The sequence below is a fragment of the Contarinia nasturtii genome, unplaced genomic scaffold (genome assembly GCF_009176525.2).
Source record: "Contarinia nasturtii isolate CC-2019 unplaced genomic scaffold, AAFC_CNas_1.1 Cnas_scaffold_285, whole genome shotgun sequence".
Classification (NCBI taxonomy): Eukaryota; Metazoa; Arthropoda; class Insecta; order Diptera; family Cecidomyiidae; genus Contarinia; species Contarinia nasturtii.
In genome coordinates this window covers 2,379,910-2,405,625 of record NW_022197640.1, presented here as the reverse complement: position 1 = coordinate 2,405,625, position 25,716 = coordinate 2,379,910, and the positions used below count along the sequence as shown (strand labels likewise).

Sequence of the window (25,716 nt, the reverse complement as noted above, 5' to 3'; positions counted from 1 at the left end):
TGAAAAATAGAGAGTAATAGCGTTTATTATTATAAATTATTCGATCTGCAATTCACGGTTATCCCCTAGTGTACAAGTGTTATTGCTTTGTCAAACCAGAGGAAAAAATTGCTCGAAGAGATTACAAAAAAGAGATGCCAAAAGAAATTTGCTTTTAAATGAACTGGCACTTTTTGGAAACAAAAAAAAAGTGGACGTCTCACGTAATAAAATTGGAGTTCGTAAAAGTAATAAAACAAACTGTTGAACTGTTTGTGCAACAAACACAGCAGCTGGTGGTTTTAACCTTGTACTTGAATTGTGCTGCATTTCACAATCAATTTAATTGCATCTCGCTTCGCTTTCAGCAAAACTCTCTCGCTTTCAATCTTTTCCGTGATCATCTGTCTGTTTCTTTGGCATCTTCCATACATTGTTATCTGAACGCTCATGCGTATTGTTGAAAAATGCAAATTACAAGCACGCTTTTTTCACGCATTGTGCTGTGTGAATGTCTTTACTAATCAATTTGATGAAAATTAATTATCATTCATAGTTTGAAATCGTATGAGAGATTTTTTTTTGCATTTTGTGAATGTGATTTTAACAGCTTTCACCGATGTGATGGGTTTCTCAACAAGTGCGCGCGCACACACACAAAACATTTGCCCCAACCAAAGCCTGCTACTTTTTGAAACCACAAGAAAGATGAAAAACCGCCTGCACCATAGATTCATCCCAAAACTGGATTAAAAATTCCGAAAGTTGCAGCCACTCACATTGCAAAATACCAGCTCAACGATTGAGAACGAATTAAAATCGACGAAAATGAATCGTTTTTGTTGCTGTTGTTGTTATTGTCATTTGTTTAAAGTGAATGTTTTAGTTGTTGTAATCGCATTACTGGTCGTATAACTTGCAATACGAATATCGAAACATTATAATAACAATAATAATAAAGAATATCGTGTTCATTGGACTATTTGAACGAAATGGCACAACAGGTATATGAACGTATTGCGTTGTTGCAACACATTCCATGCGATCATATATCGATTGTTGCACTGTTTTTTTGTCTGTGTGTTATTTTGAGACGGGAATTGGAGATGAAAAAAAAACGAAGCAGCCTGTGATTATATGTATGGCTAAAAGCGACAGAAACAATTCGATACGATAACAGAATAAACCAACTATACAAACAACCAGTAAAATAAGTCTATACATGGTAAGTCAAAATCTTGAAGTTTTGATCGTGGCTTGTTTCGTATGCTGAGCAACTAGCAACGAACCAACAACAACAGCTATTCGCGGTCAACATTCATATACACAAGAAAAAAATCGCATTTGACTTAACACACATACATCGTTATAATATCAGCCATCGAAGAATAGAGAAACACAAAACATATACATGTGTAACTATTTTGTTTTCTCGTATTTGCGCGCTCTCGCATAAGCGGTAACAAACGAGCGTGCGACGATAGCGAAAAAAAAACCGCACAAACGAATTGTGCTCGAATAAAGACTTCAGATAGTAAAATCAGCATTCAGTTACAATCAGAGATTGCTAGCGAGAAGTTTGCACAACAAAAAATTCGTCTGTTGTTACAAAAGTTTTTATTTATGAAAAAAGATATATCGATATCGGAATCGTGAATTTAAAAATAAAACTGCATCAAGTACCTGTGTTTTGTGTGTGCATATTGACAATTTCATCGGATCATATCTCTTGAATGTACGTAAAACTGTTGCATTGTTCAGTTTTGTTTTGTTTTTTTTTTTCTGCTCTTCAAAGCTTCTCTCTTTCTTATCATTGCATGTGTGTATGTTGTACTAGTTAATTGTCGATATGTTTTCATTTCCGCATGATTGCATGTCAGGTTGATTTTCTCCTATATTTCACACCCGCGCGCGTCATTGTTCAACAATTTCTCAGAAGTTTCTATTTGTTTTCCATAAAATTCCGTTGGGAGAGAAATTGTAAATAACGTTTCTTTTGCGTGTGTTTATGCGTGCAATTAGCAATGAATGATTCGATTAACTTATTTAATCACATCGTTGATTCACTGATCAATTTCCAACGTGTGTGCGCAAAAAGCAAATCAACGATCAAAAAATGATTTTCAGTGGAATAAGTTATTTTGTTTTATTCGAATATATTTTCAATTTTTGTTGTTGCCTGGCAAATTTCAAATGCAAATAGATCAATCCGCATCATGGCCAAAGTGGTTTTTGTTTTCGCCCATTCCACATTTGGCTTGAACATTATTTGGCAGTGATGCTTTTTTTTATTTGTAGTCGTGTCTCCAAATTGAGACTATAATCGTCTATTGTGAATATGATTTAATATATTTTTGTTTGGAAAAAAACTCCAGCAATTTAATTGAATCACAATCGGAATGCCATGGTGGAATATTGGTTAGAAACTTCACGTTTAAACTTAAAACTGCAATATATTGCGATCATCGCAAATTCTTCTCAATTTCATGCCATTCCACTTTTTGGATTCTGTTTCTTTTTATTTCGTTATTCTGAAATGAAAGTGAAATTTGCTTGGTAGCAATCGATTTGATATCGCATTCAGTCGTAATTTAAAATATTGTTCTATTAAATGGCACCGGTCACAAGGTGTCCTGCTAGGTCTCTTGAATTTGGATCGTTGATAGTAGTAAAAACGGCGGAAACAATAAAGTTTCGCTTTCATTATCAAGTCTATATAGAAAATATCGACCAAAAACCTGCTTCGTGTTTTTTTTTTCGGTTAAAGTTTTTTTTATCTCGAATTCTAGCTGATGATCTATTATTGATTATATAAAATGTTTTATTGATTAGTTAGGAGCCGGCTTTAGATGTCAGATAAAATGAGGAACACATTTATTTCCGCACAAAAAAAGCAACAGATTTTGCAACTTTTGAAACCATTCATTCAATTTCCTGATGTTTTTGGACTAACGTAAATTAATCAAAAAGGATGAAAATCCACTAAAATTAGCAAAAAAAAAACCGTTAATTTCATTTTTTTACATGACGCGTATTAAAACAAATATACATTTGGTTTTTCCTTGTTTCACCACAAAATGCGCTTTTGTCACTTGTCTTCAAAAAAAGAGTTCTGTTTTTACATAGGAATATACATTGAAACCGGTTCATTAAGTTGATATGGTTTTTTTGTTCATGAAAAACACCGGGATTTGTAGCGCCGATTTATTGAATCGATTGATCGATTCATGGAATCATGATTATTTTTGTTGGTCATGTTTTGGAAATTAAAAAAAAAAAAACGGGTTCAGTAGTAAAATTTTGTTCGCGCAATAACAATCATATTTTTCAGACGTAAATAGATTTTTGTTTAGAATTCGATATTTTTGGAATTTGATGACCAAGAGATTTTTACACTTTGACAAAGTTTTCAGTCCAAATGAATCATCATTTTAGTGTATTTAACAAGTGACATAAGTTGGACAAAATGGAAAATATCTATATATAGAGAGAGCCCATGTCAAAGTCAATTGTTTGACCACCCACACTTGATCGTTTGCTACTGCAATATGAATTCTACACGATCGATAAATTATGCATCGCTCAATCGAATAGCAAAGGTCACATTTAATGCGAAATGAAGATGCATAATTTAAACATGCGATATTCACTTACGTAATGAGCATATAATTTACAAGGCGGTAAATTTTCTCTTATTCTGTTCCATTCTGTTTGTGTTTATTATGTTTTCCAAAGTTGTACAAAATGCGTACGATTTTATCATATGAATTGTATGGTCTTTTTTTCGGTTTTTGTTTACTCATTCAACAAAATAAGAATGAAAATGATTATTTCACATTTTAATATTCAATTCTCGACGCTTCTATTCTTTGCATCTGATTTCATTGTCTTTTTTTCTCTGTTTCGTTTCTCTTGGAAATTTCAGCAAAATAATAATTAAATTGGTGATATCATCTATATGAATTTAACAGGACAGCATTCGGCTACTGTGAGCGCGTGCTATATCAAAATATTGTAATTTAACAAAAAAACAAGAACGTCAAACCAAATACAACGTCAAAACATTTCTTCAGTGGAGGTATACCAGAAAAAACTGATTAAATGAACGTTAAGTGTCTGGAAAATCTATTGATAGCATTCTGCAATTTGTAAATTACGAAAAAAAAAGAGATTCTCAGATCGAACGTCTCAAACGGCTAGACTTTGAGAAACCACAAAGTTACGTTACTCTACGGAACGAGGAACGAACCGAGTCAAAGACATTTTTTTTAAGTGGGCAATTATAATCGAGCCGAGAAAAGAGAAAAAAAAAAATTTTTGAAGCACAAACCGCAAACAGATGACTTTGAAACACTAAAAATTATGCGAGCATACGATGCAAAGCGATAGCCAGATGTAACAAATGAGATAAAATTCAAATAATCAATGCTAAATTTGAAATTAATTATATGATTATTGGCGCGAAAGGAGGAATTGTCTCTCGCTTTTTATTCGATTCATTTTTCCATACACACTTGAAGAGTTGAAGCGTCGCCTAATTAATTTATTGATATTGCATTCCGCACTTTTTACTGAATCAGTGTTTTTAATCACATCGATATCGCAGGAGTCACTTTCGAGAGGTCGTAAAAGACATAGTCGAGAGAGAAAGAGAAATAAAAAGAAACAACAACATTCATAATTTGTTTATGAACCTTCAGCGAATACCAGATTTGCGTTTGAATTGACAATTTGATTATCTGTTTTTTTTTCTACTTCTGTGGTTAATGTGGCAAAACAACGAAAGGCAACGAACAAACAATTCGTAAGCCATCCGAAAGAAAGAAAGAAAGAAAGAAAGAATAAAGTCGACAATCAAATTGCAAAGCGACGAAAATGACGCGTTTTTGTGCATACGTGCTTATCAGCGCAACAGTCCTTTTTGAAGTTGTCATTGGTCAAAATCAACTAACTCAATATAGCACCAGGTAAGTTCTTGAAAATATTTTTTACTCTTTTATTCCTCTTCATGTTTGCGTGCATTTTAATTCATAACCATTCATTTGATTGTCACATTTCAATTCGTTTTCATGGTACTTTATTGGCTTTCCATGGAACACCTTTTGAACATTGTAAACTATATACATTCAACTAGGTTCAGATCTGTTTTTTTTTTTAAAGCGGACAAAACAAAAACCAGTTCGCAACTGATTTGGTTTACAAATTTGTTGGCGTTGGAAGGAAAGATGACGCCAAAAACCATCAAACCACTTTTTTATGTGTCTTATCAATGTTTTTTTTTTTTCATCTCCGCGGTATCAAACAAATGTTTAGAGTAATTCTTGTTAAAAATCGATACTAAACAAATACGAAAATATATGTGCAAAAATGACCATGTAAAATTATTTTATCGATGATCGTATTTTTTTTAGAGCGAACCAAATTAAGATATAAACCTTCTATCGTTTTTGTTTGAGACGGGCATCAGTTCCAAAGTGCAATCCACGAAATCGCCTTCTTATTTTCTCAAACAATACACACACACCACACACGTAATAGATTAAATCAAAAACATCTGCAAGCATGACATATAATCAAATATTCATCATGATGCCGTCAAATATTCAATGCCATTGCCAATGAAAATCGTAACAGTCCAAACCAATTTAAATTTGGCTATTTTGTTTTCCATAATGTCCAATATTTGAATCAAATGTAGCACGGAGAGAGATAGAAAGAGTATAGCGTTAAGTAAAAAGACGTTTGATAAAAATGTTTTTCATGTGACACAAACTCATTCTTAAAATGAACAATTTAATAATCACTTCAAACAAATCGAATGAGCGCACAAAATAAAATCCATTTTTTTGGTATATAATTTCACTGTAGAAGCAGCTGAAAATTAAATGGGCATATTTTTATTATAAATGTTTATACAATGAGCTTAATAACTACACTTTGGTTAGTGGTTGCATATAATTTCGAGAAAAAAAAACGCCACTTTGCTTGCGGTACACACACAATGCACATCGAACAAATGCCGTTGTGGATTTAAGCGGAAGAAATACAAACGCAGCAAAGTACTAATTACAACAAAGAGTCAATTGTAAGCATGTTGCATTCGAAATACGGTACAGAATTACAGTGCAGTATGCGAAAAATGTTCAGACAAACCGCGACACCGGTGTGAATGATTAGGAACAAAAGAGCAAAACGAATTAAATTCGGTTTTGTTTTGCACAAAACATTTAATGATATATGATATATTGACCCATTGTTATTGTCTCACTAATCATGAAAAAATTATGAATTCGTTGCAGAACAAAAAAAATGTACACGCATTACACAGAAAATGCTTCTGTACACCACAGCATTTGTCATTTCCAGATAAAAATTCCTGTGCAAAATACAACGTACATAAGTATGAAATGGTATATAGAGAGCGAAAAAAAAATGTGACAACCATTATCATCGGGCATGAACTTTTTTCGACACTAATTATTCTGAATTTATGTTATTTGTTTGCCCAAACGTTTTTTTTTATGTCAAACATTTAAAGAGATTGAAACACCGTTTACATGCCGATTAAAATCTCTAGACAGAAATGTTTTTTGTAATGCCTTTGTAAGAAAAAAAAACCTATCCCACAATTACAAAGAAATGTGTGTATACTCCCGCCCGTCTGATGAATAAGTTTAACACATATTTTATTTGAAGCCAAATACATCGGTTGACTTTCGCAATGTGCGAGTATGAGACATAATTTTGTGGCCATTGGCACGCACCCTGCATAGAAAACAGTCTATTACAGATGAACTGCGCAATTTTTGTTGTCATCGTCGAAAGTCAGTCGCTGTCTTGTGTTCGGTCAAAATCCAAGTAGGAAGAAATAATGAGCATACACATTAATCGTTGTTAACATGGATTCAAATATTAATGATGACATTCTCGCATGCTTGAATCGGCGCTGCATATGTTTTCATTTTTGCTTTTCATCTTTCACACCGATTCAGATGGGATACATACACACTTACGACGTACTGTCGATTTGACTTTCGTGTCGACTTAAATTGTGAGCCATAATAAGTCATATATTATTACAAAGAACTTTATTCAGTTCGCATGCATTCATATTTCTGGATATAGTTCGTGTACGGAATACGCCATGTACATGTGGCAAAGTGAGCGAAAAAAAATTGCCGCTTAAATTTTTCATTCCTGTTCACTCTCCGGTTCAACTGCTTTTACTTTTATGGGTACAATGTAACCTTGAACCTTTTACACCATTCTTTTTTTAAATCGTTTTTCAGTACGTGTTTGTAAGTCGAGTCAATTACTCACATGATTCTCGGCACCTTTCTGACAGTAATTTTCCACTGCTGCCAATGTGTATGTGTGTGTGTATTTATTTTTAAGAGTCCAATCAATTTTACTAGTTTGCAAAAATGACTAAATTTGGATGTCTGGAAATTATGCAAAGAAAGATAACAAAAACTGCATACAGAACGAAATTCAACGAAATGAAAACCCTTGAGCCAACAATGTAAATCAAAAATCACACTATTTTTTACGCCATCCACACAGACAGATATTATTTTTACCGAGAAACGCCCACACTCACAATCGCCAGACGATACCAAAAAAATCCTCTTTAATTTAATCCATTTTCAAATCAATTCGGATGCCATCCATTGAATACACAAGCACCTTTGATCACAATCCATACACATATTCCTATACATGCCATATGATGTTCTCACCGAATTAGTTAATTACATTTTCTACTTTGGACAATTTCGGACAATTTACATAATGACCCACATATTTAGCGTCAAATTTTGCTAAGGCTGAACTTGAACGTGAATATGTGTTTTTTTTTTGTCTTAATTTTTCTTCTCTCTTGATACTTTTTTTCTTCTCATTTGGTCATAGAAACATCGCCTTGTTTTGACGATAATTTGAATTTGAATTGGCCATGGCATGTTTCATATCGGTTCGACGCGTGTTCTTTTATCATTTTAAGTTCACCCGCGTTATACATTTGATGATATAATTCGTCGTGTACAATTGTACATTCTTTGGTTGGAAATTAAAATCAGTTTAATGGTTACGATTTTTGCATAATGCAAAATATTATGCTTCTCGCCTTCATAATGGCTTTCTTTTTTTTCTGCCAAACATTTTTCTGGCATCAACTGGATGTATATTTAATGAAAGCACTTGATGCGAACAAAAAAAAAATACACGCTGATATAATATCACACAAGTGAAAATGGAGAGAGAGACAAAGACCATGAAAATGTCAATTTTTCTCGCCAATGTCAATCATCGCGAAATGTCTTCCACCCAAAAAAACGTATTTCGGAAACTGTGGCACAGGCACAGAGAAAAGAGCCGAAAATGAAAAAATCGATTAGTGTTTTTTTTACTAATTTATTGTACAAAATTGTTAATTCGAATTTGAACGAAACCAATCATATAGGATTAGAACAAAGTAAGAGAAATAGGAGTATTAATTATTCATGGTTCCATCAAGCACATACACACAAGAAAAAAGTTGTCCTTTTTATAGAAAATTATAATAATTTTTTTATTCTTTTCTTTTTTTTGTGGTTAACATTTATAGATATAATAATCTGAATGTTGATCAAATCTTGTCGAGTGACCGTTTGGTGACGAATTATGTTGAATGTCTATTGAGCCGTAAACCATGTCCACCCGAAGGAAAAGATCTGAAACGTAAGTACTTTCATTTCAAAAAAAAAATCGTTGTCTTTTCAATGGTCAAGTCTAATGTCACACAGAACATTTAAATCGACAAAGAATGAATCCATCATCATATCAGCTGAATATTTAATGAATATTCATATTTAGCGATAAAAAATCCAGCTTTTGGCAATTAATTTTAGCATTAGATTTTGTCTATGTTACGCATTCATTCGCATAATTTACTATTGCCCACGATATTTTGTGTAATCGGTCAATGATGATAATGATGATGTGAGAGAGAGAGAGAGAAACATGTGCTTTTTTAATGTCTGCTATAGGTGTAAAAGATGTGGCATTTCATCGTCGCATTAAATTGATCTCATCGTTCGAAGATTTTTGTCGCCAGCAAAGTTATTTTGCCAAATGAATCAACCATCACTCTAATCATAATGAATCGTTGGCTTTGCGATGTATTTTCAAATTGGACTGTTCATGCATTTATTTCGTATGTGAAAACGTGTGTGTGTACGTCATTTATAAATTTATCGCATTGATAATTTTCGTTCAAAATGTTCGTAATAATGTTGTTTTTGTTTTTGTTATTGTTTGAATTCAGTGCGGAATAAATCTGCATAAATTAAAAGTCGAAAATTTATGGCCCTCCAAGAAATTAAAATCGGATATTTTTCGGTGCGCCATCAAATGGCCTTAACCAACGAATTTTTTTTTATAATGATCTATAGAAGAACCAATTCGCTCGTGCCGAATGTTTATTTTCAACTCGAGCTCACTATGTCTGGAATTCGATATGATCCGAATGACAATATAAACAATAATATTTTTACGATATGATGAATAGACCTAATGAAAACCGATAATGACATTTACGACGATACATATGACTTTTGATTAATAATTCGATCCATGAAGGGTGTTGATATCGTTATGTATCATTTAAGAATTGTCATTTGATATTATTTTAACTTTAACCGATGCAATTCACAGCACACACAAAAATAGATAACCACAATCATATGTCACATTTTCAATGTCAAACCATGTGGAAATGATGAAAGTTTATAGTATTTTTGTGAACGTGACAAAGTATATTTTATCGCGGTAAATTGCAAATCGCCGTCACATTTTCATATAATAATGTAAACCATTAATCAAAAAGGCTCCCATGAACATGACCACTTAATTCCTTATTGTCTCTGTTCCGGTGTGTTAAATTCATAGAATTAGTTCCTTTTCGGACAATTTATAAGTTTTGATAACCCATTTGGAGTTTTAACGAACTCATGAACGAAACCGAATAAAATCCATTTGAAGCAATAAATTTAAGTGAAAAACCTTGTTTAACATTAAAAAAACGTGATTGTTTTGAAGAAGAACGATGAATTGTGTCCAAGACATAAAAAAATATACGAATAAAAGGACAGATTAGTTTGTATAAAATAAAATATTTTTGACATATATCAATCATTATGTCGATTATATCATAACGTAGTTATCAAAGTCGAATGACCCCGACATCAGATACTTTCCTTGGATTTGCTTTTGCACCATTATTATAGGCTAATATAAATGAAAATTCGATGCCATAAATAAATAAAAGCATTCATTGAAACTTTTATAACGTCATTATAAATGTATGCATTTTTATGATTCACCGATCTGTTTCTAATTGAATAAAATTCGGAACAAAACTTGATTCGAAATATGAGTCAAGTAAAATGAAAAAGATGTTATCGAAATGTTTGCCATTTTCACTTCATTTTTGATAAATTTTATGGTCACCTATTGACAGCATCTTACAAATTTTTATATAGTTTACAAAGTAAGCGAAATATATCTCAAAATTGACGAAAAATTTTGCGTATTCTCTCAGGAATGAAATATTTATTTTAAAAAACGTTTGTATCCGTCTAGATCATTCAAAGTCGCATTAGATTATTCAAAAGAAGATGTTATCGAATGTAACGTCTAACGAACATTTGAATAGATCATTTCGACATGTACGATATCTCTTCCAACTGCATTTTAAATCCTGTAATATATTCTGTACGCCGTTAATTATAAGAAGGATATAATTAATGCAAATTAAATTAGTTTCGATAAATCACAAAGTTTTGATATGTTTCTTGATAATTCTGTAACGAAAAAATAATTTATTCGACAATATGGTGCCAGTTTTGTGGCGATTGTGCGTGAGCCCGCCACGAGCAAGCTGGTTTCAAAATTTTAATTGTCGCCAAATGTTTTTTTTTTTTTAAACGCTTCATCATTTTGATTTTGATAGAGGATATCATCAGGCGTAGAAGAATAATCTTAAAAATAACAGCAGAAGATAAATTCCTCCAAAAGAATCATTTGATGTGATGTCATAGATTTTTATACGGTATGACTGAAGGATTACATAATTTGACCATTACTGTTTGACCCACAAATGAAATCAAACCCCAAAAATAGCTCAACGAACAACGGCGCACAATAGCAACGGCAATTAATTAACTGAGTCGAATAAAAATCATTGGAAACGTGGCAGCAATTAGTTGAAACAATGGCTTTTCAAATCAAAAGTTCATTCATTGAATTAACACCGTTCTAAAAGTTAGCGAACCTGGTGCCAGTTGTTGTTTTTTTTTTGCACATGCTATTCACACATTTTGCAAATGTAAAATACCCATTTCTATTGATAATAAGATGAATGACCAGCACGTAGAATGATTTGTAATGGCCTATTCAATTGAGAAGAGAAAAAATAAACAAACTAAAACCAAATCGGAAGCATAATAATGGATGAGAAGAAGAAAAAAAATGCCGCAAATAATAATAATCGTTTGGTAAAGCGTATCAAATGGTGAACGCGCATTGAGCACACAATTGAATGCTTTGTAAGCAATTGCTTTATCATTGGTGGAGTTTATTCTTGACGATTGAATTCAGCGTCGATCGAAGCACTGCGGTTTAGCAAAATTATTTGCTGAATCAACCAATCTATTTAAAGAAATGAAATGTCGATTTGACTAACATACTTTTATTGGTATAGTTTTAATTGATGAGTGAATGGATCTTCCGAATTCATTTAATTTAATGTATTATCAAGCATTTCCCATCGTAACAAAGTTAACCGTGCATTTTCAATGATTACCAAATTGACAAGAGTGATAAAGTGATGTTATCGCTAATAAATTGGTTTGTTGTGTCTTTTGATTTCAGCTTTGATGCTTAATTAGTTTTACGATTAACGATGCTAAAATATAAACAAATCTAGTGAACGGTAGCCGTCCAGATGGCAATGACAATTAGCGATAGTCTTTTAATAGCAACAATCTACAACAAATCATCCGAAAAATGGAAGAACAGAAAAAAAACATCATTGGTCCGTAAAAAAAAATAAATCACAGAAGAAATGAATATTCACCAAAATATCAAGGTGTTTATGATACGGTTAAATGAATCTATCCGATTCAAAATAAGGTTCATTGACAATAAAATCAAATCAACCACAAAACCAATTAAAGAAATGTGCATAAAGGCGTAAAAGACGAATGCATAATAATGAATGTGCGTTGACGCAAAAAACTAGAAGTCAAAGAAAAAATGGTCCAGCCTTTATGGTGTGCATGAGCAAACACGTCAAGGTGCCACTTGAAATTTGTATTTTCGAATTTTTCCCAACTATTGATTTTGTTGTGTGATCGCATCCCCCACAAGAAGAAACAGTAAACATTTAATATTTTTAAAATGATAAAATATCATCGCATCGAAAATGGTTTGAGTATTCAGTGCTCGCATATTTATCGGAGTCGAACATTTTCTTTTCTCACTTATTCGGTTCCGGTGAGTATTATTTGTCTGGGGATTATGGCAAAAATACACCTAATTTACATCTTATTGTTAGGCATACGCCAATGCTGATATAAGCTTGTGGTCATTACTTTCACTTTGAGCGACGACTAAATGAAAGCGATTCATCATTCAAATCACGAAGAAAGGTGTTACAAAAACCGCAGACGGCGGCCAGCACGAAATAAATAATATAAAAAATGACGGCAAGCGCGACGTCCAAATACATCGACAGAGCTGTTGGTCAAAAAAAAAAAACAGTAAATATAAAAAAAGTCGACACGAAATGCCATAATCAAAACAAATAGAGAGAAAATTAAATAAAAACAAAGAAGATGGAGAAAAGAGAAAACTAAATACAAGACATTACATGGCGATCAAATAGAGCGTTTTTGCATTATATTCCAATTCAATTTTTAAATTTATACACACGCACACACACGTGCTAAATGACATGCATGTTAATTAAAATACGAGAACTTGTGAAAACTTAGAAAACAGGTTCAAATGACCAATCTATTTAAATGAGAGTGTTTTATTGCTGCTATTTTGCATGACAATATAGCATTTTTTTGTTCTATTTTTAAGACGATATAAAAACCGAGCAGCCGCTTGATTGTCATATTCAAATAATTGAAAAAGATTTAAGCGTCGAACCTGTGTGCAATAATCAAAAGCAAGAGAATACGAGCAATCGATACGATTAACACACATATAAAGCACATGTAGCCATGAGCGAATAATTACAGTATGGAAACGCGTCAACATATCCAAATGCTGGATTCAAATTACAATGTATAATTCTTTATAATAACAATGTGACAATTAGAACATGTTTTAAACTGACAAATGCACACTTATTCAATCGAACAGTTGCATTCATGCGGTGTTCTCAATTAAATGTAGTTTCTCAAGTGAATCGTCCAGTATATACGGACAAAGAATTCAACTACGGTAGAATGTCATTTAAATTCTTAATGATATCAATCAATGTGTGTTTGTAGTTTAAAACATGAAATAAAAATCACCATTCATTTGTGCGAATGCGAATTTCCTCATTGTACATTTCCGCCAAATTTTGATCTGTCTTCAGTTCAATAGATAATCCCAAATCAGAGCATCTCATTAACGAAAAGTACGCACTTTATACAATTGTTATTACAATCATTATTTTTTTATGAACCAGAAGATGAGGTAGAGCAACCCGGTAACAACTTGGTTCAATAATAAGCAAATTAGTCTAATCCAGACAATTCTTTTACCAGAGGGATTGAATCGTATTTGAATAGACACTCGACTTCAATGTTTACTCAACATTTGAGCGAAGATGCTAGAATTTTAATTGGGTTAACAATGGTAACGCAATAAAACTCAAACTGACCGATGGTTAAAAAGAAGTAAACATAGAATGTGAGCGGTGTTGAAAAGAGACATCCACACATTGAAATGCCAATAATTCAAATCAAAATCTGATCGTTTTTTTATCGCTTGAATCTTCTCGATTTATATTCAAAAAAAAAAAAAACAGTTAGATGTTGTGCACAAGGTCAAAATGCTGTTTAAAATCTTGAAACATGTATAATTTTCAGTAAGAGAGAAAAAAAAACGATGACGACTATGACTGTATTTTAGATTGTTTGTGTGTTTTTGTTGAAGTGTGTTTTGTTGTTGTTCGGTGGTTTTTTTTTCTCATCTCAAATGTGAACAATTACTACTTCTTGATTTGTAGGCAAATTTTCTTGGCACCCATTAAAATATCTCGATTTTTTCGCCATTTTGCTATAACTTTGCCTCTCGTACAAGGAATAACAACAAAAAAAACACGAAAGAAATGAGAAACATCTAGCAAAAACCATCGTGATATAATAAGTGTATGCGTTGTTGCGCACATGTCACTCTCAATAGGAATTGACCAATACATATTATTCTTCTATTCTTTTTTTCATAATCTTGAAAATAAGTTGTAATCATATTAAATGAGAAATTTTTTAATAAAAACGACAACAGCGATGACGACAACAACAACAAAGTCATAATGTATGGAACACATGCTCATTCATCTTGAATCCATTTCGAGATTTATCGACTGTGTTAAAGGTTTCAAATGGCAATAGAAAATGTTGCCAAACAACTGCAACTTCGAATAGATGAACTAGCTTAACAAATAGGAAAAACGTCAACATTATCGTCACTGTCTTGTTCTGTCACTGAAACTAGTTGCCCCTACATGATGTGCCAACATGTTCACTTTGATTGTTGGTCGTTGTTGACATGTGTACACCGTCAAATAAACGAATTCAAATGAAATGTAAATGAAACGGATTGTAAACCGAAGACAATTTTTGTGCGGGACCTTTTTTTGTAATCAAACAACATATTCGTGATTGTTTTTCCAACATTTTTTTCTGCTAATGTTTTTGGCGATAATTCGTTCTATTTTTTTTCTCTTAATAAATTTTTAAATCAGCGATTAACACTGATGCGAATTTATCGATACTCGCTTCTAACGAGAAACACTTTGTTCTACACAAGTCGGCCTTTTTACTATTGTAATTAAAAAGTTTTTAATCATATTAAGTGCAAGAAAATTATGGGTTATGTCTTTGTCTGTTATTCAATTTGTAATTTCTTACAAGTAAATGCACTACACACAAAGTTGGGATGAAAAGTTTATAGTTATTTCGATATAGCAAATACGTATTCGCTTCGTTTGCATTCATCGAATTTCGTTCGGTATACATATAAAGTCAAGAAAAGAATATGCAACTGAATCAGTTGTGTGCGATGAAAAATAGGAATTCAATCAAGCCGCTCATTTAAAATGCACACGTAAACACTTGAAATACAAAGAAACAAGTTTCAATCGAACACGAAAGAAGCGGATGTGAATGAAACAAATGAGCGCGCTTAAAACAATACATCATTGACGTCGTTATATGCATTAATAAGACGCGTTGCAATATTCCAAAGATTATTATTAATTCAGTCGATAAAGTATACATGTATATATATTTTCTATGCCATTGTCATTTCAAATTTCCGTTTGTATGTTGCGCTGCCGTGTTTTCGTTTAGCTTAAGCACTGATTAAAACTTTAATTTTGGTAGGTACACCATCAAACATTTAATCTTTCCTAATTTCGATTCAAAAACAATGACAAACTTGGTGTCTGTGTGCATGACGCTTATACTTTGGTGGTTCATGCGAAATATTATAAATCCACAAGTGGAATGCCATAAATGTTGATATCGAAAGAAAACGAGACATTGAATGTGGGTCAATCGGAGTGCCATTAAATCATTTGTATCGTTCACAGTGTTGGTGTGTGGCACCAATGTTTCAAAGTGTTTTGAATTCTTCTGTTAGATTCTTGGACCTTGCATCTTATAACCAACTCACACACCAATGATAAAATTTTCAGTACAAAACGCATTGACCATTTAATGCCAAAATGTCGTAAATTCTATTCCAAAAAAGTCAAGGTCTTTTCGTGTACGGTCTCAATTTTTCTTCATCTACCATGTCATTTTTCCATTCTTGGTGTTTGGCATCGAATGCGGATAGCCAAACGTTATTCAAATTCATGGGCATGAGCGATTAGATTATTTTCAATGGAATAAAAAAAAAAGATATTTGATAAAATTCAATTTCTTTTCGGCACACTCACACAGTATACAGTTGAATTCAATTTTATAGTAGTATCAATGTCAATGCTTTTATCCATGCATATCGTTCCGGTGCCAATAAAAAAAACTGCTTATCATTTTGTGTTATGTTTTGTTGTTGTTGCTTGAAAATTATTTGACTATTAGTTTGCTTAGTTTGTTTGCATACACTTGTCAAGATTCGTTCAGTTCCCATAACATATTCATTGCAGATGAGATGTACAATTTTGCAGTTTATCGGTTCGTTCGTACGGCAGCTTAATAAATATGAAACTAGAGTGTCTAAAATATTCAATTAAATTATTCAAATTGAATGTATCCAATAGTGATACTAAAATCGGATCGATATGTATATACATTCTGTCATCGAATTCAATGACACACATTATCAAAATTGTATTAAGAAAACATGAAATCGAAAAATGTGTTGATTTTTTCCATTGATAGACATTACATACTCATGATGTCAATTCACACGACGAAAAAAGCTAGATTGAAGCCAAAAGCTATCTTATATCGGCAAAAGTTCACATTCATACAGAAATTGATTATGAAAAATTATTGATGATAATACAATATTGTTTCTTTTTCTTATGGAAATAAAGAGAAAATAATCTTGAGTTTTCCATATGTTTGGCATGATAAGCCGTGATTGGCGGCATCTCCGAATTGGAATGAATGTGATGGAAAATCAGTGAAATTGGATTCAGTGAAATACTGATAATGATAGTAATAATCATATTTGAGTAAGTTATGCAAAGTCATTGGACCCATCAAAAAGCATCATTTAACGAAAGATTGGCAAAATGTTGATGTGATGTGAACGCACAAAGTCAAAGCAAGAAAATAATAACCGATGATAAAATATTGTTATTTGAAAAGCGTTGAAGAATTGAGGAAAACACATTGAACGCTGATGCTGACGCAGATTGCGACCACCAATAAAACCATGAAAAACTCGATAGTCATCATCTACTACATGAAAATATATGCACAGATGAAAAACTTTGGGCCACACGGTGCCGAATCGAATGTGTGCATGAAGACAAACACGTAATTCAATCAAATTTCAATAATAATGGCAAAAATTGAAATATATCCCAAACTTCCGCCGTAAATTTGTTTGCCGATGGTAATTTGTTTACCAACAATTTTTTTTTTGGCACATGTGTCATTGTTTTCTTCGAATTTTTCGAAAAGAAAAAATGCTGACGCACACGCGCATTGCTATCATTTGTAATTTTATTACCATAATTTACCATAAAAGTAGTTTGTTTACTTTGGTCCAATGTGTGAATCGCGTTCAATTTTTTTTGTTCGGCATATTTCCATCGTGTTTCTTTTGTAACTCAATGATGGCGTATTTACGTCGACGATGTTGCACTAAATGTTCGAAATGATGTGGTGAATCCAATAGCAACAATGAATTTATTTCCAGTTGCTTTGGAATTGGGAGTGCTTCAGACTTTGTTCACATGATAAATATAATAAAATTTCAGTCTACAACTCAATCTGTATCGAATGCGTCGCTTTATAAACATAAATTTGTGAATTCTAAAAATAAAATTCAACTTAAAAAAAAGCTTAAGCAATAAAGGGAACAAAGACGTACAAATGTTTACAAACGAAAACGGTATTACCGATATTCTGGCTGAAAGGTGGCCACGTTAAAAGATTCGACTTTGGATTGAGATAAATGTGAGATCCGTTCACTTCCGTCATCAACTGTATTCTTCAAAAGAATTGATGTTCACCGTAGATTATTGCCATATGTAAATGTGTTACGATATAGCAAAGTTCTTTTATGTTATTTTAAATTCTGAATAAAAACTGATCGATGTGTTCTATTATTAAGAAGTCAGTCGATTTAAATGGCAAAGAACGCTACTTGTTAGTTCGCCTGTGTCGAAAATATTGTCAACAATTAAATTATGGTGTCGGATGTTGTTGTGTTTTTTTTTTTTTCATTCTCTGTGGACCATGTGAGGCGTGAAGAGAAAACAAGTGATAAACAAATCAAATTTATAAGAGAGACGAAAAGAAAAAGAGGGAATAAAAAAAACATCAAACATCAATAATGATTGAAAGGAAAGTTATTTTTAGGATAGAATATTCTGAAATATCAGAAATGATAGTAAATTTCAAACTTTATGGTGTGTGAAGAAATGTCGAAATACAAACCTTGAGATACAAATCGATATAATTAGGTTAGACAGGGCATTAAACCACCTACGTTTTTCGTTTCGCTTGTGAGACTATGTGTTTGATTCGAAAGGACGGTCCAAAGTTATCGGTATGCCGATGATTCAACGCCAAAAATACACAAAAACACACAAACACAACATTTTCAATGTCAAAACAACCACTTCGCATGAAAAAACTGATTCGATTTTTTTATTTATTTGGGATGATTTTCAGGTATATTGCCAGAAGCATTGAGAACAAAATGTGCACGTTGTTCACCGCAACAATTGGAAGGTGGTATGCGTGTAATTACAAAACTCTACTACGACTATCCAACGCAATACAGTCGTCTTCGGGCCAAATGGGACCCAACCGGCGAATACCATCGACGTTTTGAAGAATACCTTCGCGGCTTGCAATTCAATACCATAAATAATGATCAATTATCACGTAAGTGCATTGAATGATTTTTCACATGTAAAACGGCTTATATTCGAGTCTTTTCGATTGATTTAGCACAACCAACGGCAGGAACGTCAACAACCACCGCACAAAAAATACCGACAATTGTTGCATCGGCATCTTCAAATACTCAAAATGTCATTCCAACGGCATTACCATCCGCAACGGTATGTAACCATTACAATTACGTTAATTTATCGTATAAAATTTTAAATTTATTTTGTATATTTTCAAAATGATTTCTATACTCAACATTCGCACACACACATTCACAAAATCGGTTTAATGCAAAATGTTCACCATCACCACAATTTAAAAATGAATGCACAATTGAAAATGCACAATCTCAATTCCACCGTTGGCCACCAAAAACAACAAAAACCCAAAAATTGATTGGCGCACACACTCACAGGCTCTGTTCAATAATACACAAAGACCAGCACGTAATCCGGAAATAGCACAAAAGCCAAGCACAAATTCGGTTGCACCTCCGGTCGGTATTTTCAATCGTTTCGCAGCTGATGATGACGACAATACATCGGGCGGTGATTCAACTGTTTCTCTACCGGTAGTGGTTTGTTTTCTTTTTATTATTATTTTGACTTTTTTTTGTACATATGTTGAACATTTTTTCAAATTTAAATTATTATCAATGACAAAAAAATCTCTTTATCAATTTACCAGTCGCACCGAATTTAATCGATCAATTCGAGACTATTGAATGATAAATCATTTTGGTTTTTGCTTTTTTTTCTATTTTTTCTCCTTTGCCTAGACAACGACGACCCGACGTACAATGCCTACTTTGGCGGCAGTTCCATCACAACGAGCCACTCAAGCGACAACAAAACGACCAGCAAAACGTCCAAATGTTGTTGTAAATGAAACACCAGCTACGGTAAGAGTATCTAAACATCCTAACAAAGTTGTGAGAACAACGAATCAGCCATCGACCGTTGAATACACGATTTACACATACAATGTAAATATCAATCAATTGACCGAGAATCGTCTATCTGTGACCTAAACTGCTGCTACTCTGTTCTGCCTTTCTATCTCTCTATCCCTCTTTAATGTATACCTTCACTCTTCACTTCACTATGACCTTTATTTTTGAAACATGAACTACGTTTTATGTATTTGAAGCTTCAGATCAATTAATCAGTTGTACAGACCAACCGTAAATCAAGTTAATTTCTCAAATTGATTCAACTTTTCTTTCCGTCCTTTTTCGCAAGTCAATCGATCCTTTTCGGACAGCCATAAAACCGCGTAATAAGATAGAAAAAACATACGAATTGATGGAACGAATCGAATGTCATTTACATAATAAAAGCTGAAAAAATCAGTCATTTTAGCAGATTTATAACGATGCTAATGGCTTTGGCTGGATGGAAAAATTTTTTTATATGAAACAAACACGACGGCCACGTGTAGCATCCGTTTTTAGAACTTTTGGAAAATTTCCATTCAGCACATGAAACTTATTCCATTCGTTTTTGTTTTTGCTTCGAATTATTATGACTGTGGTCATCATTGTGGAAATATGATATTTTACCGCATCCTTTTACAAAAACGAAACTTTTCGTATTCCATCTATCTATCTTGCTAATTGAATTTTTGCCTTGTTTTGATACGATCTTTATATTTAGTAGCATTGAATTTAACGCCTTTGTTTACAATATCATCAAATAATACTCATGCAAAATGAAATTCGAAGAACGATGGAGCTTGTTTCATTTTTTTCACGAGAATTCTCAATCTTTACAATTTCCATCTCCAAAGCTACCACTTTACATTTGATTGCCCGAGAATGAATGTGAGAGAGAGAGACTTCTCCTGAGATTTTATTGAAATGTAATAGAATGTAGTCAGCACTTTTTGTATGGCGGTGTTATATTTCAATAAAGTCACAGGAGAAGTCTTTCTCACATTCATTCTCGTACAGCCATTTTAAATATTTACTCCGAATTTTAATGGACCATTTTTTTTTCAATATATTTTTTTCTTCTTTTATTGTTCTGGAACGTGTTTTCTTCCTCTTGTAATTTGTTTATTTGGACTTTGTTCAGACTCAGCCGGATGTAGTGTACATTCAAACACAACACCCTTTGATCGGTTTGATAAATAGCATCGGATTCAAAATATCTAACACTGCTGACTTCTTTGCTGGTATGCTGCGCGGAACTATCGAGGTAATTGAAAAAAAAAGACGCAAACAATATATAACTGCTCGGCCAAAAGTTTCGAATAAAAAAATCAAAAGAAAACAGAAATTCAACAACCATAAAAAATGTATCAGTTCAGCTCATTAACCATTTTATTTATATGTATGTATTCCCATTGTCTCAATTGAATTTGACAAAAAAACGAAAAAAAAATGCTAAAACTGCGTTTCGTGACACAATTTGATAATAAAGTGCCTCCAAGTATTGGAAAAATGGAAGCGAAGCTTTGTCTAAGAAAAATTGTGAGGCAAAGTGCATTCTGCGCAACAATCGCATCACTACGCTCTTCCTATCTCTACATCTTAACGTTAACTGAATCCGAAATAAACACACAAAAATAGAGCCGGATGGACTTTATGGATATTGCCTGACAAGAGACAATAGGCAAACATCAAGATTCATATGCACACACACACATACATACCATTCATGTCAAACCTCAAACTATACTTCATCAAGTGTCCAAGTAATCATAATTCGACTCTTGACATTTCCTCTATAACCAAATACAATGAAAACCTCTACCTGTCCACTCTTTGATAGTCACTTAGTCACATAAAAAATCAATGTATTAATTTATTAAATAGATTTATTTATTTATTTCATTTGAATATTTGAAAGCAAACATTTGTTAGTAAATTATTTGTGTGAGTAGACTAAGACATCTTAATATAGGAGCCCCATAGGTGATGACGAGGGTTCCTAGGGATTACCCCCCTCTAAAATATTTTTAGGAAACCTCAACAATTTTGGAAATAAGGACCTTATTTTTGCTCTTCGCTTTTTTTGGCCGAGAGTTTTTCGTCAAAAAAGTGAAGAGCAAAAAAAAACGATTCCTCATTTGCTAGAGAATTTGGAGTTGAAAAATTCTTCCGATTTGCTAGAGATTTTCGCCAAAAAAGTGAAGAGCAAAAAAACGATCCTCATTTCCGACAAATTGTTGACATCGTCAGGGACCCCCCATGGATTTTTCCAGGGACCCCCTACGGAATTTTGCCATCATCCCCCCTAAAAAAAATTACGTCATCATCTATGTAGGAGCCCCATTGTCCATTTGTGAACATACCCGAAATTTTAAATGTTTCCTTTTAGAGACAACGAATAATTTTGTTTGCATAGACATTTTTTTTTTCATTTCAATTTTAATTTAAATAATTTGTACTAGATAATAAAACATAGTTCCTCATCCATTTTCCGTTCATGCATTTTTAAATGCATTTAATTTATTGAACATAATCAAGTGCTAGTTTGTTTTGTTCTTGACTGACAATACCTACTTATATGTGTGTTTTTTTATTTATCTTTTTCATATTCTAGAAATGGTTCATAGTTTAGTTTTCTAATATGATGGTGTACTGATGATAATTTAGTAACTGGTTTTTATTAAATGTGGGTTCAATTTTTGTTTATCTTATCTTATTTTCAAAACCTATCTGCTATCTCACAATTTTCTTTGTCTATATCATTTTTTATGGATTTAGTGTCAAGTGTCTCCAAGTGAACATGAAAATTAACGTATTTCATGGTTTCCTTAAGAAAATGAATATATTTTTTTTTGAAAATATGCAATCAAATGAACTTGGAAATTATTGAACTAAACCAATTTTCGTTTCTGAATTTTATTTACTTTTCTTTTTGTGATCGCATCTTCATCGACTGTACTTCTTTTTATTCACATTTTTTTGTTTTATTTTTTATTTTATTTTTGTTTTGTTTGGTAAAACTGATCGATTTTTCTTTTTCTTTTTTTGGTTTACACTTCTGCAGAAAACGTAAATGTATTAGAAAGAACGAATATGAATTGCCGTTTTAGGCATTAAAGTCGCACGAAATTGGGATTTCGAAGTGAAAATAGAAGTATGACCGAACACGTGATTGAAAGAAAAAAAAAGAAATTATTCTATGCAACTCTGTACATTTTTGTGGGGGCGGATGTGACACATATTGGATCCATATTGAATATTAACATTTATCTTATTTTTTCTACAATTTTTTTTTTGTTTATATTATATCTATTTTGCTGTACACATTTTATATGCACACCGATACATTTTTTTCCGAAAAATTGAAAACTAAAAAGATGTAAAAGCAATTGAGCGATAATTTCGGAGAAGAGTGTGTTTTATTGGCTGGTTTGCACAGAAAAAACAGGAAAACTTTTTAGATTAAGGTACGGTTGTAAGCAATCAACAAACGTCAATAACAAACGTGAGTTGGTGTTATATGGGTATTTGTCCGAATCATGAACACATTGAAAGTTTTAATGTTTCAGACAGAGTATAAAATGCATTTCAAAATGGAATATGTGTGTGTGCGAACACAACAACAAAGTCATAATTTAAAAAACAACGTCTTCCATTCGACGAACAACAACAAAATAAACAAGTTTATTAACAATTTTAAGAATTGAATTGAATTGAATAATTGGATGAATATTTCTAGTGTGCGATGCTTTAAGATAGCAATGTATTTATTTCATTTTTGTTTTGCTTTTATAGTTTTTCCTTTTTTTCTGTGTTTTCAAAAATTTAAAATAGATTTTAAGATTAAATGCACTTTTTTTATTTCCTTTAATTTTCAAGAAATTTTTTTTGTATATAGTATGTGTTTAACAGTTTCAAAATACGGAAAAAAATGAACTCAAAACTAACAAAAATTGATATACATAATCATACGTCCTCAAGGGGGGTTGGAAAAAAATCGAGCAGGTGTGCAGTGTACTTTTTTCGTTTTATTTTTGCTCTTCACTTTTTTGGCAAAATTCCCTAGCAAATAATTTTTTTTCAAAATTTGATGAGCAAAAAAAGGTCTTCACTTTTCCAATCAAAGGGCTAAATAAAAGAATTCTTTGAAGGGTAACACTTGGTCAGGGAGGGTAATCGGACACCTCGGACCCCTGGTGAGGACGTATGTTACATAATGTTTCAATGTAAAGAAAATATACAGTAGATTGCCAAATGTCGACACACGACCAAATGTCGGAATACCGAGAGGTGAATTGAAATTAAAAATTGAAAATTCATTTGAATTGCATTTTTAAAAGTAAATTATGAAAGATCAATATCAAATCTCTTTATTATAATCCAAATTTTAATCAAAAATCTATTATTGCTTTCACAAATTACGTTCAAAAAAAATTCGGCATTTTTATCACTTTTTCACGTCAAAAGTTAAACTATGTCATTTTGAGACAAGCCGGTAAAATGCGTTTTTTTATATGAAAAAATAACTAGTTTGGAAAAAAATTTATATCGGCGAATTGTAGATAGTTTAATTTAATTATTGAACAGAAATTTTCAAAATATAAAGAAAAACAATTATATTTATTTTTCATTTTTCACTGTAATATTATTCCGGAATAAATCGTCCAATTGCCGACACATAAAGCACCGAAGTTTCAAGTGAAACACTTTGGATTTGACAGATGTGACAGTTAAAGTCGTATTTGGATCATTGTGAAATTCAAACCAAAAATATTCTAGATCAGTGAACTAACGTAATATTTTTAAATATTTTTGCCACTTTACTATAGAAAAATAAGTAAAATAAAATATGGAGCAAAAATATATCAATCTAATAATTTTAACTCCAATATTTTGTATTGTTTACCTCAATGTAAATAGTGCGTTCATGGGCTGTCAAAACTTAAAGTTTACAAGTTTCGTAGTGAAAATGCATGAAATATGTCGAGATTAGGGAGCCGAGAATTGGACGACGAATATCCGACATTTGGAATTTTCGATGTTATGACGAAAAAATGGAAAAAAATAATACATTTTTGGAAATTACTATCTTTTGAGAAACGTGAAATGAAGCACAATTAAATTCTGCATCGAATTGTGTATAAAGTGATATTTTTCCATGAAATCAAAAATGTTAAATATTAAATTGAAGTTGAAAATTCAAACAAATAGTCCGACATTTGGGCGAGTGTCCATACCCTTTTTACTTTGAATAAATATGTGTGACTAAAAATGATTGAACATTATGTCAACAAGTTATGTTCATTTTAAATCTAAACAGTAAATTGCTATAGACACTTAAACACACCCGCACACATTCGCACAAATTCCAATAAGAAAAATATTTTTCGGCATTAACATATTTCTAAATATACACCAAATAAAGAGCTGATATTTTTTTTTCAATATTTATCTAAAAGAAGTCACAGACAATTTTTCGGGGTTCAGTTTTGTATAGAGTTGTGATTTGGGTTTACAGTGAATATGAAATGCCGAAACGTATTGTTTTGATCAGTGATATTTTTTTTCATTTGTTTAGTGAATAGACAAGATTAGTTCGTAAGGTGATGTATGTATGCAAATTGAAGAATTTCGTGTGAATTTTGATTATCTCTAAAACCATTCATGGGAACAGTCAACCATATGGTTGATTTATTTTTTATAACAATATAATAATGTAGGGCATATTTTTACAAGTATCACTGGATTAATTTAGTATACTAATAAGAAAGAACAGACGCATACTCCTCTTCAAACAAAATTCTCGCGTACTAGTATCGTTAAAATTTATTGTATACAAATTTGTATTAATAAAAACAAGTTATATTCTTATACAAATAAAAAAAAAACGTTTTTTTTGTTGAAATTCTAACAACCATTTACCAAATGGAAAAATATGCAGGATATTTCAATTTG

At 32.2% G+C, this 25,716-nt stretch overlaps 1 protein-coding gene across 7 annotated transcripts; it reads left to right on the top strand.

Moving 5' to 3' along the window:
- The first annotated feature begins 1,541 nt into the window (after positions 1 to 1,541).
- LOC116337733 lies at positions 1,542 to 22,949 on the top strand. Of its 7 annotated transcripts, none has more exons than XM_031762565.1 (10): positions 1,542 to 1,714; positions 4,586 to 4,946; positions 8,585 to 8,697; positions 18,603 to 18,818; positions 18,885 to 18,997; positions 19,243 to 19,404; positions 19,606 to 19,812; positions 20,903 to 21,025; positions 22,376 to 22,447; positions 22,826 to 22,949. In XM_031762565.1, exons 2-9 carry the CDS (start codon positions 4,855 to 4,857, stop codon positions 22,391 to 22,393), a joined length of 1,044 nt encoding a protein of 347 aa, XP_031618425.1. In that variant the 5' UTR covers positions 1,542 to 1,714; positions 4,586 to 4,854; the 3' UTR covers positions 22,394 to 22,447; positions 22,826 to 22,949. The 7 variants fall into 7 exon arrangements, with proteins under 7 accessions (XP_031618425.1, XP_031618424.1, XP_031618426.1 ...); XM_031762564.1 differs by having other exon boundaries at positions 3,951 to 4,946; XM_031762566.1 differs by having other exon boundaries at positions 3,905 to 4,946; positions 19,243 to 19,398.
- The last annotated feature ends 2,767 nt before the right edge of the window (positions 22,950 to 25,716 follow it).

Excerpts from the sequence above, each read along its gene's own strand:
- LOC116337733 (XM_031762565.1), top strand. The coding sequence starts at position 4,855 with ATGACGCGTTTTTGTGCATACGTGCTTATCAGCGCAACAGTCCTTTTT. Across the intron at positions 4,947-8,584 it reads CTAACTCAATATAGCACCAG|ATATAATAATCTGAATGTTG; the intron begins GTAAGTTCTTGA and ends TAACATTTATAG. Across the intron at positions 19,813-20,902 it reads ACACGATTTACACATACAAT|ACTCAGCCGGATGTAGTGTA; the intron begins GTAAATATCAAT and ends GACTTTGTTCAG.